The 15,412-nt window shown below is 48.5% G+C and overlaps 1 protein-coding gene across 1 annotated transcript in view; it reads right to left on the reverse strand.

Moving 5' to 3' along the window:
- LOC123130841 (uncharacterized) overlaps positions 1-15,412 on the reverse strand; it is a 32,013-nt gene that overhangs the window by 3,391 nt on the left and 13,210 nt on the right. The window contains exons 2-3 of the mRNA XM_044550641.1: positions 13,282-13,487; positions 12,913-13,141 (exon numbers count right to left, since the gene is read on the reverse strand). Of these exons, the coding sequence (XP_044406576.1) occupies positions 12,913-13,141; positions 13,282-13,487 (435 nt within the window). The remainder of the gene's footprint in view (positions 1-12,912; positions 13,142-13,281; positions 13,488-15,412) is intronic.

A 15,412-nucleotide genomic window follows, 5' to 3' on the forward strand; every position in this document is an offset into this window, starting at 1 on the left:
GTGGAAAAAGGTAAAACCAAGGTTGGACATTGCTGGAAAAGCTTTAATCAAGACGAACTATCAAGGGGTTCCCATTATAACCCAACCGCGCAAGGAACGCAAAATCCGGGAACATAACACCGATATGACGGAAACTAGGGCGGCAAGAGTGGAACAAAACACTAGACGAGAGTCCGAGCCTTCCACCCTTCACCAAGTATATAGATGCATTAAGATAACAAGATAATATAATGATATCCCAACAAGTAAATAAATGCTCCAACAAGGAACGGCCTCCAATCTTCACCTGCAACTAGCAACAATATAAGAGGAGCTGAGCAAAGCGGTAACATAGCCAATCAACGGTTTGCTAGGACATGGTGGGTTAGAGGTTTGACATGGCAATTTGGAAGGCTTGAAAGCAAGTGGTAGGCATCGTAGCATTGGCATAGCAAAAGAGCGAGCAAACTAGCTTAGCAAAGATAGTAGTGATTTCGAGGGTATGATCATCTTGCCTACACAGTTGTCAGAGTTGACTGGATCCTCGAAAGAAAACTCAACGGGCTCCTTATTAGCGAACTCGTCTCCCGGCTCTACCCAAACAAGACAAACAAGCAACAAGGACACAATCAACCACGTGCAAGGACCAAACAAGATGATGCAAAGATGATATGCTATGCGGGATGCGATGCGGGATGCATATGCAAGATTTGACAAGGGATGCATGAACTTGGCCTCAACTTGGGAATCCAAGTGTGCCACTACAAAGATGAGATGAAATCGCTTGAAAACGATATAAAGAACGCCGGAATCGGAGTTACGGTTTGGAAATGGCAAGCGATTCAAATATGACACCGGTCTGCGATTTACAGCAAGTAGCCATCTAAATGCAACGGGATGAACATGCTACAGCACCCAAACATGACAACAAAATACATGGCAGGGATGTATTCATGATCCTTAACAAAAGTCTAGCACTGAGCTACGGCCAATTCATCCATTAACAGGTTAAAAAAAGCATGACAAAAATGCATATGGCAAACAGATTTCAGACTTAGTGAAATCAACACTTGTCTGGAATTTCAGATCAGATAGCACTCTTCGGAGCAACAAAACTACATGCTACAGGACCTGGACATGTAAAAGTAAAGCATGGTATGGAGCTACTCAAATAGCTTAACAAAAGTCCTTTAGTGATCTTGAGCCAAAAGGGATCAGAAAATACAATTGTAAGCATGTGAACATAGCAAAAATATAATCAATTTTCAGACTTAGTGAAAACTGGCACATGCTGAAACATAACTCAAGTAGGCATGTTTACGAGCTCGATGCACTCACTACAGAGCAAGTCATGACAAGCTGAGCATACACCCATTAAGAATACACAAAATGAAAGCTAGACATGGCAAGAACAATAACATAGCATGCACGGATCAACTACAACATCATCGGCAAAATTGCAAACAAGTTGACAATCTGCCCAGATTCACAAAGTAGTAAAAGTAGAGCTCGATTAACTCAAGCTAGGGTGCTCCAAAATTACAAACAAGGACATGGATGGATAGAGCACTACAAGATTAACAAAACATCCTTACTGATCATCCTCAAAAGAGGCACGGATCGCTAGGAAACAACATGAACATATGGCCATATGAGATAAATAGCTCAAGGACTTAGTGGAAATGCTAAGTCCCTGAAATCAGAATTACCAAGTGCACCACTTTGCAAGCTTGTGCTAGTCACCACACACATCACAAAAATACATGGGTTGCACATCTGGAAAGATGACAAAACCCTTATCAAAACATATGTAGTACTCATGGGCATATCATGCACACAATAATCATGGAAAAAATGATAAAAAGCTAAATGGAGCAGCAGATCTAACGAATATCTCAAGTAGCCCTCTTCTAACAGCATTTCGGGCATCAAGATGAACTCAAATGAAAATGATGCAATGGAATGAAATGATGTACTCTCTGAGATGAACATTTTAATATGCTATATGCCAAAACGGAGCTACGGATGCAAAGTTACGAGGCTATGAACATGAGCATATGGGCTAGGGTTTTCTGAGAAAAGTCAACCCTAAAAAACAGATCTCAGATCCGGACGACGCGAATAACGAGGTTCGTCGGGGCACTGTTCACCGGCGGGGAGGGAGCTCGCCGGAGCCGGCGTGACGGCGGAGAGGCGGCGGGGCGAGGCCGGTCGCCGGAGCCGGCGTGACGGCGGGGAGGCGGCGGCGAGCTCGCGCGCGGCGAGGCGTGAAGGCGGCGGGTGGCCGGACCGGGTCGAGGTGGCGGCGGAGCGGCGGGCGGCGGCGTCGAGGCAGAGCGGCGGAGGCGGCGGTGCACTTCGGCCGGGCGGGGCCGGGCGGCGCCTCGGGCGCGAGGAGGCGGGGCGAGGGAGCGGGCCGCAGGGGCCGGCCTTGGGCTTCCCGGGCCCGGGCGGCGCGGATCTGGGGACCGGGCGCGGGCGAATCGCGGGGCGGCACATGGCGGAGGCTGCTGGGTCGGACGTTGTCCGGCTCTGCCCGGACACGTCCGGCGGCGGCGGAGACGGATTTGTTTTAGGGTTTGAAGAGGGGATCCGGGATTTTCGGAGGAGGGGCTATATATAGGCATAGGGGGAGCTAGGAGAGTCCAAATGAGGTGCGGTTTTAGGTGGGTTTTGGGCCAAATTGAACGCTCTAGATGATGGAGAGGGTTTAGGTGGGTTTTGGGCCAAATTGGAAGGGTGTTGGGCTGCAACACACACGAGGCCTTTTCGGTCTCTCGGTTAACCGTTGGAGTATCAAACGAAGTCCAAATGGCACAAAACTTGACAGGCGGTCTACCGGTAGTAAACCAAGGCCGCTTGGCAAGTCTCGGTCCAATCCGGAAATGTTTAATCCCCACACACGGAAGAAAGGTAGAAATGACCACCGGAGGAGAACGAAGCGCCGGAATGCAAAATGGACAACGGGGAAAAAGCTCGAATGCATGAGACGAACATGTATGCAAATGCAATGCACATGATGACATGATATGAGATGCATGACAACGACAACAACACACGGAGACAAAGACCCGAACCCGAGAAAATAAAATAACTTAACGTCGGAAATGGCAAGAGTTGGAGTACAAATTGGGAAAGTTACATCCGGGGTGTTACAAAGGGTAAGAAGAAAGACAAAAAGAGAGATGACTGCTTTACTTGTGGTTCATATGAACATTGGGCAAACAAGTGCCCAAACAAGTATAAGAAGCCAGCGCAGGACTCCAAGTCTGTGAATGTCACTCTGAGCAACAATGATGCGGCATCTGGGTATGGTAATCTGTTTACCATACTTTCAGCTTGTCAGTCCACCAATTGGTGGATTGACACTGGGGCCAATATTCATGTGTGTGCTGATGTGTCTTTGTTTTCTTCCTACCAGGTCGCACGAGATTGTTCCGTCCTGATGGGGAATGGCTCGCATGCTTCTGTTCATGGTGTTGGCACGGTAGATCTGAAGTTTACTTCGGGAAAGATCGTGCAACTAAAGAACGTGCAGCATGTCCCCGCCATAAAGAAGAATCTCGTTAGTGGCTCCCTTCTATGCAAAGAAGGATTTAAGTTAGTATTTGAGTCTAAGAAAGTAGCCGTATCTCGGTATGGACTATTTGTTGGAAAAGGATATGATTGTGGTGGTTTGTTCCGCCTTTCCCTGGAGGATTTCTGTAATAAAGTCATGAACCAAATTCATTCTAATGTGAACGAATCTGAGGTTTGGCATTCGCGTCTTTGTCACATAAATTTCGATTGTATGACGCGGCTAGCTAAGATGAATTTAATCCCGAGTTTCACTTTAGCCAAAGGCTCTAAGTGCCATGCGTGTGTGCAAGCTAAGCAACCTCGTAAGCCTCACAAGCCTGCGAATAAGAGACACCTGGCACCTCAAGAGCTCATACATTCAGATCTCTGTGAGATGAATGGTGTGTTGACTAAAGGTGGAAAGAAATACTTCATGACTCTGATTGATGATTCCACTAGATTCTACTATGTGTATTTGTTAAATACTAAGGATGAGGCTCTACACTACTTTAAAGTCTATAAGGCTGAAGTTGAGAACCAACTTGAGAAGAAAATAAAACGAGTTCGGTCTGATCGTGGTGGAGAGTACTTTTCTAATGAGTTCAATTTATTCTGTGCGGAACATGGTATTATTCATGAGAGGACGCCTCCCTACCCACCCTAGTCAAACGGGGTTGCCGAACGGAAAAACCGTACTCTAACTGATTTGGTTAACGCCATGTTAGATACATCGGGTTTATCCAAGGCATGGTGGGGGGAGGCTGTATTGACATCTTGTCATGTCCTGAATAAAGTTCCCACAAAGGATAATGGGACTACTCCCTATGAGCAATGAGAAAAGAAAATAACTACACTCTCTTACTTGCGCACTTGGGGCTGTTTGGCGAAAGTCAATGTGCCGATAATCAAAAAGCGCAAGTTGGGGAGAGAATTCCTTATTAACACTGTCTCAAAATTTGTTGCCTTATTTAACACTGGAAAACTTTTTCTTCCTTATTTGATACTGAGTCTAAATTTTATGCCCTTTATAACACTTTCGTCCATTTTTAGCCTTAGTGGTGTTAAATGACACCTAAAAAGACGTATTTGCCCATAATGTAAATGTGACCAAAAAAATCGTGTATGTGTGTATCGGGCCGACTCGTTTTGTGTTGGCCTTGGTCCTGACCTCGACGGCGTTGTAGCATGGTGCTTTTCGACGTACATTCATGGTACTTTCCGAGCTAATGGGTTCCGTACAAGGCTAGCACGTACACAAGAAACAAGTAGGCGGGGAGGTGGATTGATTCTAGTTGGACGTATACTTATGTACGTACCAGAGGAAGCTAGAAGCGGTTCTCTCGCTTGATGATTCTACTTTGGCTGGCTAGCTAACCAGCTATATGTATTGGAGGAAGCTAGCTAACACCGTAACACGAACACACGAGGCGATTGATGATGGCCACACGGTCTTTCTTTCGATCTCAACTCAGGGTTGTTATAAAGGGCCTGGGTACATACATATATACACTACATTACAACTAGCATTTTTTATAGCTATTTATGATCTAAATTACCACATAATTTTTTTGGTCACATACCACATGAGGGGCAAATAGGTCTTTTCAGGTGTCATTTAACACCACTAAGGCTAAAAATGGACGAAAGTGTCATAAAGGGCATAAAAATTTAGACACAGTGTTAGATAAGGAAGAAACAAAATTTGAGTGTCAAATAGGGAAACAAAATTTAAAACAGTGTTATATAAGGAATTTTCTCCAAGTTGGGACCAAAGACCGTGGACTGTGTTTTTCTTGGCTATGCCAAGCATAGCGTTGGCTATAGATTTCTAGTGGTGAAATCTGAGATACCTGACCAAAAGGTCGGTACAATTATAGAGTCTAGGGATGCTACATTCTTTGAGGATATTTTCCCCATGAGAGATATGCAAAGCGTTTCTATACTGGAATCTGATGAGACTCCTGAACCTGCTATTCCGATGGAATACATGAACATAAAAGTGATGAGAGTTCCACGAAGGATGACGAGGAATTTCCTGTTAGGAGCAAGAGATAGAGGACTGCAAAGTCCTTTGGTGATGATTTCCTCGTGTACCTCGTGGATGATGATACTCCCAGTACCATTTCAGAAGCCTATGCATCTCCGGATGCTGACTACTGGAAGGATGCGGTCCGTAGTGAGATGGATTCCATCTTGGCTAATGGGACATGGGAGATCACTGATCGTCCCTATGGTTGTCAACCATTAGGATGTAAGTGGGTGTTCAAGAAGAAGCTTAGGCCCGATGGTATTGTTGAGAAGTACAAGTCTAGGCTTGTGGCCAAGGGTTATACCCAGAAAGAAGAAGAAGAAGATTTTTTTGACACTTATTCACCTGTGGCTAGATTGACAACCATTCGAGTGTTACTTGCTTTGGCTGCTTCGCATGGTCTTCTCATTCATCAGATGGACGTTAAGACGGCTTTCCTTAACGGAGAGCTAGACGAGGAAATTTACATGCAACAGCCGGATGGCTTTGTAGTAAATGGTCAGGAAAGAAAGGTGTGTAAGCTAGTGAAATCTTTGTATGGCCTGAAACAAGCGCATAAGCAATGGCATGAGAAGTTCAACACTACTCTAACATCTGCTGGCTTTGTTGTGAACGAAGCTGACAAATGTGTATACTAGCGCTATGGTGGGGGCGAAGGAGTTATACTATGTCTGTATGTCGATGACATACTGATATTTGGAACCCACCTCAAGGTCATTGAGGAGGTCAAGTCTTTTCTATCTCACAACTTTGAGATGAAGGACCTGGGTGTGGCTGATGTTATCCTAAACATCAAGCTATTGAGAAATTCTAAGGGTGGAATTACACTTTTGCAATCCCACTATGTTGAGAAGATTTTGAGCCATTTTGGATATTCGGACTATAAACCTTCTGCAACACCATATGATCCTAGCATGCGGATTCAAAAGTTCGAAGGCACGGCTGTAGATCAATTGAGATATTCTCAAGTGGTTGGTTCACTGATGTACCTAGCATGTGCTACTCGTCCTGACATCTCATTTGTTGTGTGCAAACTGAGCCAGTTTGTTTCCAATCCGGGAGATGTGCATTGGCATGCTGTAGAGCGAGTGATGCGTTATTTGCAAGGTACTGCGAACTATGGAATTCACTATTCTGGGTACCCGACGGTACTAGAGCGGTATAGTGATTCGAATTGGATATCTGATGCTGATGAGATGAAAGCCACAAGTGGACATGTCTTCACACTTGGTGGTGGTGCTGTTTCCTGAAAGTCTTGCAAGCAGACGATCTTAACCAGATCGACTATGGAAGCAGAACTCACAGCATTAGACACATCATGCGTCGAAGCAGAATGGCTTCGAGAGCTTTTGATGGATTTGCCAGTGGTTGATAAACCAGTGCCGACTATCCTTATGAACTGTGACAATCAAACAGTGATTGCCAAGGCTAAGAGTTCAAAGGACAACATGAAATCCACAAAGCACATAAGAAGAAGATTGAAATCTGTTGGAAAATCAAGAAACTCCGGAGTAATAGCGTTGGATTATATCCAGACGGCTAAGAATCTGGCAGACCCTTTTATGAAAGGGCTAGCACGGATTGTGATAGAAAATGCATCGAGGGAGATGGGTATGAGACCCACGTAAGTTGCCATGGGGGTAACTTGTAACGCCCCGAGACCGATGTGCCAGGTGTCCTCTAGTTATTCGTTGTTGTTGCCTTGTCATTGCTTGCGTGTCATGCTTTGCATATCATGTCATTATGTGCATTTCATTTGCATACATGTTCGTCTCATGCATCCGAGCATTCTTCCCGTTGTCCGTTTTGCATTCCGGCGCTCCGTTCTCCTTCGGTGGTCACTTCTACTTTCTTTTCATGTGCGGGTGTTAAACATTTCCGGATTGGACCGAGACTTGCAAAGCGGCCTTGGTTTACTACCGGTAGACCGCCTGCCAAGTTTCGTACCATTTGGACTTCGTTTGATACTCCAACGGTTAACCGAGGGACCGAAAAGGTCTCGTATGTGTTGCAGCGCAACACCCCTCCAATTTGGCCCAAAACCCACCTAAACCTCCTTCATCATCTCAGTCGATCGGTCACGATCGCGTGGCCGAAAACCGCACCTCATTTGGACTCTCCTAGCTCCCTCTACCTATATATATGTGTGCCTCCCCGAATTTTTCGCAGTCTAAACCCTAGCCTCTTCTCCACCGCGCCGCCAGACACGTCCGGGCGGAGCCAGACATGTCCACCGCCGCACTGCCATGTCATCACCGCCGCCTCCCTCCTACACTCGCGAGCCGCCATGTGGCGCTGCCTCCCTCCTCCACCGCGCGGCCCAGGGAAGCCCATCGCGGGTCCGCCCGGGCCCGGATCTCGCTGCCGCCCAGCCCGCTCTGCCCCGCCGTGCGCCGCCGCCGCCCTCGCCGTCCGGCCGCCGCCACCGCACCACAAGCTCGCCGCCGACCTTCGCCGCGCCCCGCCAACCTCGTCGCGTTGCCGTCTGCTTCCTTCGCCGCGCGCGCGCCTCCGACCCACGACACCGTCGCCGCCCTTGCTCCTCCGACGCCTAGCTCCGCTGCTCCGGCCGCCGCTTGCCGGAGCGCTCCACCACCGCACAGCCGACGTCGCCGACCCCATCCGGCCGTGCCCTCGACGCCGGCCCGGATCCGGCGAGCCCCCCCCTCGTCTCCGGCCTTCTCCCTCAGCTCTGGCCGTCTCCTCGCGTTTTCCGGCGATCTTCCGGCGAGCTCACCCGACGAACTTCGAAGAACGTGCACAAACCCTAGATCTGGGCGAGGTCTATTTCTTCTAAGTCCCCGAGTTTTCCATGTTTCATATGCCCATCTTCATCATGTCGTAACTTTGCATCCGTAGCTTCGATTCATGCGTGTAGCATATCAAAATGTTCGTCTCAGAGAGCACATCATTTCATATCATTGCATCGTTTTCATTTGAGTTCATCTTGATGCCCGAAATGCTGTTGGAAGAGTGCTATTTGAGATAATTGTCAGATCCGCTGCTTCAATTAGATATTTGTCATTTTTGCCATGATTATCGTATGCATGATATGCTCTTGAGCTCTACATGTGTTTTGTTATATGTTTTGCCATCTATCCAGAGGTGCAACCCTTGTATTTTTGTGATGTGTGTGGTGACTAGCACAAGCTTGCAAAGTAGTGCATTTGTTAATGCTGATTTCAGGGACTTAGCATTTCCACTAAGTCCTTGATCTGTTTATTTCAATATGCCATATGTTCATGTTGTTTCCTAATGATCCATGCCTCTTTTGAGGATGATCAGTAAGGATGATTTATTAATATTGTAGTGCTCTATCCATCCATGTCTTTGTTTGCAATTATGGAGCATCCTAGCTTATTTTGTCATGCCTTGCTCTGTAGTGAGTGCATCGAGCTCGTAAACATGCCTACTTGATATCTGATTTGCATGCTCCAGTTTTTCACTAAGTCTGAGAGTCTGTTTATGTTTTTGCCATGTTCACATGCTTGCAAATGTATTTTCTGATCCCTTTTGGCTCAAGGTCACTAAGGGACTTTTGTTAAGCTCTTTGAGTAGCTCCATGCCATGCTTTACTTTGCCATGTTCAGGCCCTGTAGTTTATAGTTTTCATGCTCCAAAGTGTGCTACCTGATCTGATATTCCAGACAAGTGTTAATTTCACTAAGTCTGAGATCTGTTTACCAATTGCACTTTTGCCATGCTTGTTTGAACCTGTTAATAGATGAATTAGCCGTAGCTCAGTGTTCATCTTTTGTTAAGCTTCATGAATGGATCCCTGCCATGTATTTTGTTGTCATGTTTGAGTGCTGTAGCATGTTCATCTTGTTGCATTTAGATGGCTACTTGCTGTTTATCGCAGACCGGTGCCATATTTGTTTTGCTTGCCATGTCCAAACCGTAACTCTGATTCCGGTGATCTTTATATCGTTTTCAAGCGATTTCATCTCACCTTTCCAGTGGCACACTTGGATTTCCAAGTTGATGCCAGGTTCAATTATTCCTTGTCAAATCATGCATATGCATCGCATACTGCATCCCGCATATCATACCATGTTCATGTGTTGGTTGTTTACTATGTTGTGTGCTTCTTTCCGGTGTTTGCTTCTTCGGGTTGGTTCCGGTAACGTCGCGTTTGTGAGGACCCGTTCGTCTACGTCCGTTTGTCTACTTCATGGCCTCGTTCTTCTTCCTTGCGGGATTTCAGGCAAGATGACCATACCCTCGAAATCACTTCTATCTTTGCTTGTTAGATGCTCGCTCTTTTGCTATGCCTACGCTGCGATACCTACCACTTGCTTATCATGCCTCCTATATTGTTGAACCAAGCCTCTAACCCACCTTGTCCTAGCAAACCGTTGATTGGCTATGTTACCGCTTTGCTCAACCCCTCTTATATCGTTGTTAGTTGCAGGTGAAGATTGAAGTTTGTTCCTTGTTGGAACATGGATATGTTGTTCCTTGTTGGAACATGTTTACTTGTTGGGATATCACAATATATCTTATTTAATTAATGCATCTATATACTTGGTAAAGGGTGGAAGGCTCGGCCTTATGCCTGGTGTTTTGTTCCACTCTTGCCGCCCTAGTTTCCATCATATCGGTGTTATGTTCCCGGATTTTGCGTTCCTTACGCGGTTGGGTTATAATGGGAACCCCTTGACATTTCACTTTGAATAAAACTCTTCCAGCAAGGCCCAACCTTGGTTTTACCATTCGCCACCTAGCCTCTTTTTCCCTTGGGTTAGGCCATCCCAAGGGTCATCTTTATTTTAACCCCCCCGGGCCAGTGCTTGTCTAAGTGTTGGTCCGAAATGGGCAGCCTGCGGGGCCACCTCGGGGAAACTTAAGGGCTGGTTTTACTCGTAGCTTGACCTATCCGGTGTTGCCCTGAGAACGAGATATGTGCAGCTCCCATCAGGATGTCGGCACATCGGGCGGCTTTGCTGGACTTGTTTTACCATTGTCGAGGATGTCTTGTAGAACCGGGATACCGAGTCTGATCGGAATGTCTCGGGAGGAGGTATATTCCTTCGTTGACCGTGAGAGCTTGTGATGGGCTAAGTTGGGACACCCCTGCAGGGATTTGAACTTTCGAAAACCGTGCCCGCGGTTATGGGCAGATGGGAATTTGTTAATGTCCGGTTGTAGATAACTTGGATCTTAACTCGATTAAAATGCATCAACTGCGTGTGTAACCGTGATGGTCTCTTTTCGGCGGAGTCCGGGAAGTGAACACGGTGTTGGAGTTATGCTTGACGTAGGTTGTTTTAGGATCACTTCTTGATCATACTTTCTCGAACGTGCTTTGCCTTCTCTTCTCGCTCTCATTTGCGTATGTTAGCCACCATATATGCTAGTCGCTTGCTGCAGCTCCACCTCATACCTTTACCTTACCCATAAGCTTAAATAGTCTTGATCGCGAGGGTGCGAGATTGCTGAGTCCCCGTGACTCACAGATACTTCTAAAACCAGCTTGCAGGTGCCGATGAGTCCGTGCAGATGACGCAACCAAGCTCAGGAGGAGCTCGATGAAGATCTTGTCCTTTGTTTTGTTTCGTTCTAGTTGATCAGTAGTGGAGCCCAGTTGGGATCGATCGGGGACTTTGTCGCATTTGGGGTTCTTCTTTTATTTTGGTTCCGTAGTCAGACCTTGATTGTATTTGGATGTTGTAATGTTTTATTTATGTAATTGTGTGAAGTGGCGATTGTAAGCCAACTATGTATCTCTTTCCCTTATGTATTACATGGATTGTGTAAAGATTACCTCACTTGCGACATTGCTTTCAATGCGGCTATGCCTCTAAGTCGTGTTTCGACACGTGGGAGATATAGCCGCATCAAGGGCGTTACATAACTCAACCTATGTGATCGGAGATCCCGTGAATTAGGACCTGGGAAAACAATCCAGCGGTCAACTGAGGAGAGTATCCTTAATTAACCCACTCCGTTGGAGATGCACAATACTCTCAATTCTGTAAGGCAGACTGACTTTTGTCTTAATGTGTTCCAAAGCTTATGTAAGCAAGATGCTAACCTACAGAGCATTCTTTGGAGGAACACACCTATGTGAGCCCGACTGCTGGTCACAATCTATGAGATTGGGTAATCTCTATTAAGCTCATGAGAAGGTACGGAGTATGACTAATAAGCTCCACCCGTGGGGTTTAGCCTTCGGCAGCCATGTATCAGCTGACAATAGGCGAAATTTCTGCACGCCAAACTAACAATTCAAGGCATAGTCCATTGTTTAATTGTGAAGAAGTCTAATCCTGTTGCTCTAGGTGGAAGTTCAACTTAACAGTCTCCACTGAAAATTCTGGTATATCAAACATTGTTTGGAATAGTTGATAAACTTATGTGCCTCGAGATCTGGTGAGGGATTGTTGGATTATGGATGGTCTTAGGCCCATATAAAACACTAATCCCTGGTTAATCTTGAGACCCATGTATGAGATGGCAGGTGATGGGAAGTTTAGTCCCACCTTACTAGTTGACGAGAGTTGAGACCCCTTTATAAGGGTTGCTCTACCACTTGCCATTGGGAGCTTGGGAAGAGGAGTGGTATACGCGCGCTCCTCCTCCGCCGCCCGCCACGCGCGCGCCGCGGGTTGCGGGAATGAGCCGAGCCGAAGCTTATTTTCCGGGAATGGGCCGACTCGGTCGTGGGCCTCGACAAGGCCCACGACTTTCTTCCTTACGGACTATATAAGAAGGCTCTGGCCAGTGAAGTAACCAAATTCGGTTCACTCACTCCCTCTCGCGTGACCTAGCCGTCATCTACTGTTCCTCACTCTGTGCTGAGAGCAGGTGCCCCCGAAACCCTGTCGTTTGAGATTCTGCTCGGGAGAACGGCAATAAGGTTTTTGGGGAGCGTCTCGACGCGACTGCTTCCGTTCCGTCCCCAACTCCGTTCGCCTCTGCTTCCACTACTTCCCCTGCATCGACGACGCCGCCTCCAAGAAGAAGGCCACGGACGACGCCGAGGCTGCTGCTGTCGCTGCCGCGTTGGCCTGGCCAACCGGAGGGTATGATCTGTTCATCTCTCGTTTACTCGTATTTATGCTAGCCGTATATGTGCTGCTCATAGATGGTTCGATTCTATGTTCTGTACGTGCTAGTATGCTTAGGTATCGCTATGAGATGCATACCTTTTATGCCATGCTTACTGTTAACTCGTGGATAAGTCTAATTGGAAAAGTGTTAATATTTCCAACAGAGACTGCATGCAAAATTAATCAAGCAAGTAGTAAATACTAGTGTAAGGCTTAGCTGAAGACCAGATGAAATAGTAATTCATGTAAATATATGTAGACAAGGGGCTAGCTAGCAAGACAGAGACACGAACCCCCTCACTGACGATCTGGCAGTTATCTTTTCCACGCTCAAAGATGATATTGCGCTTGTAGTCCACCGAATCACGCGTGGCGATAAAACCATACACATGCAGCGGCCACACTAAGCCTGAGGCCTCTTTTGTTGGGATTCTGACTTCAAAGAGCTGTACAGTGTCGACGGTGCAGATGCTGGCCCTGGGGGAAACAAGGTCCGTGAAGCCCACGCTGGGTATAGTCGCTGCATCAAATGTACGTAGTTATGCATATGAGATTTCGATTGCCACTAATTTTGGTATCATAATGCTTCTAATATGTCCATCTAGTAATAAGAAGAAGAAAAATTAAGAAACGCATGCAATTTGTAGGATATATGCTTACTTTTTCGGTCCATGGAAACGATGAGATCGCCCCATATTCCCATCCACAGTTCGTTGAACTCGTCGCGATTTTCATCGCCGACAGGAATTGTCAGCTTGTATACTGGCGCCCGGCGACGCGTTTCCTTCGCCGTGCTGTCTATCTTCCTCACGCTCGGTTTCGCTGCCTTCTTTGCCATCACAGGTACCTTTTTTTTGCTTCGTCTTCTGCTTTCTTTTTTTTCGCCAATACGCAAAAGCCTTGCGTATCTTTGCATTAATAGATAGAGTGACAAAACATGAAGGTATTACAAGGTGGAGGGGAAGCTAACTAGTTCGTGCACAATGATGGCAAGCATCGGTAGCCTTGGCACACGGTCGACGGGGTGTGCATCCCGATCTGCCGTAGCCTACGTCTCAGGCAAGATGAGGGCCATGCCCTTTGCGCCGGCGCGTGCCCAGAGCCGCGCCTCCTCCTGGATCATATGCACCGCGCGTCCCACGGCTGGTTGATCGCCGTCGAAGAGGCAGCCGTTCCGGTGTTTTCATAGGTGCCAAACGGTGAGGACGGCAATGGAGGCGAGGCCATGGTGAAGAGGAGCTGAGGTGTTGGAGATGGCCGTAGAGAGCCAGCTGGCGAACTCGTCACTGCGTGCGGGGATCGCGGTGGTGCATCGGCACCATGAGAGCACCTCGTGCCAGGTTTGGCGGGGAGAAGGAGCAGCCCGTCATGAGATGCTGCATGGATTCCGGCTCTTGGTCGCATAAGAGGCAGCGAGGCTCGTGGGGAAGGCCATGGCGTGCCAGGTGGTCAGCAGTCCAACACCTGCCCATCAGCGCAAGCCAGACGAAGAACTTAATGCGGAGCGGAGCCCATGTTCTCCAAGTGATGTGCCAGTGCGGGTCGACGGTGGAGCCGGTGAAAAGGGCTTGATAGCAGGAGCTGGCCGAATAGATCCCAGAGTCAGTCCAACGCCACGACAGCCGGTCCGGCTCATCGGTCAGGTGCATGTGCCGGAGATGCCGCCATAGTGTGACGTACTGCACGGTCATGGCCACGCCCATGGCGCCGTGGATGTCGGCGATCCACGCCCGGTTGAGTAGGCTGTCGCGCACCGAGCGTGTCCTGCGCTGGCGTTTGGGCACCCTGCAGTAGACCAGAGGCGCAATCTCGGAGATGCTCTTCCCGTCCGACCAGTGATCCTCCCAGAATAAGCAGGACTCGCCATTGCCAACGTGCCAAGAGGTTGAAGCCCTGAAGATGGCCTGAACCTCCGGGCAGCGGGGGATGTGCAGGTGCTGCCATGGGCGCGAGGCGTCGGATCTCTGGAGCCACATCCACCGGGCGCGCAGTGAGATGCCGGCGCGCTGCAGATCCGGGATCCCAAGGCCGCCGAGGGATATTGGTCTACAAACCCGGTGCCAGTTGACCTTGCAGTGGCCTCCACTCGCGTCTTTCCGGCCATACTAGAGGAAGTTTCAAATCAGGCGATTGATGCGCTTTAGGATGGGTGGGTTGATGGCCATCGCGATCATGATGTGCGTGGGCATGGCCGAAAGAACATGACGGCACAGGGCAAGCCCGTCGCCCCTCGACATCAGAGATGCCCACCACGGTGACAGCCTGTGCTCCAGCTTGTCTATGATGGGTTGTAGAGCGGTGGAGCTGACTTTGTGGATCGACAGTGGCAGTCCGAGGTAGGTGGTGGGGAAGTCTTGCAGCGGGCAGGCGAGGTTCGCGGTGATCATGGCCCGGTCCACGTCCGTGCACTGGATGGGGGAGGCCGCGCATTTGCGTAGTTGGTGTGCAACCCAGACGCGGCCCCGAATATCCGCAGTAGCTCGCGGACGGCAGCCAGGTCGTGCCCGTCAGGTCGGCAGAAGACAATGACGTCGTCGGCGTAGATGGAGACGCTTGAGGACATATGACGCAGTGAGGCGTTGCAGCACCCCCTCGCTGGCCCCGCGGCATATGAGGTTGTTGAGGGTGTCGATGACCATGAGAAATAGCATGGGGGACACGTGGTCGCCCTGCCGCAGCCCGCAGCGGTGTTGGATGGGCGGTCCGGGGACGCCGTTGGTGAGGACCCGTGTGCTGGCCGTGCCGAGGAGTATGCATATCCACTCACACCACCGGTGACCGAATCCAAGGT

This window comes from Triticum aestivum, chromosome 6A, assembly GCF_018294505.1.
Source record: "Triticum aestivum cultivar Chinese Spring chromosome 6A, IWGSC CS RefSeq v2.1, whole genome shotgun sequence".
Taxonomy (NCBI): domain Eukaryota; kingdom Viridiplantae; phylum Streptophyta; class Magnoliopsida; order Poales; family Poaceae; genus Triticum; species Triticum aestivum.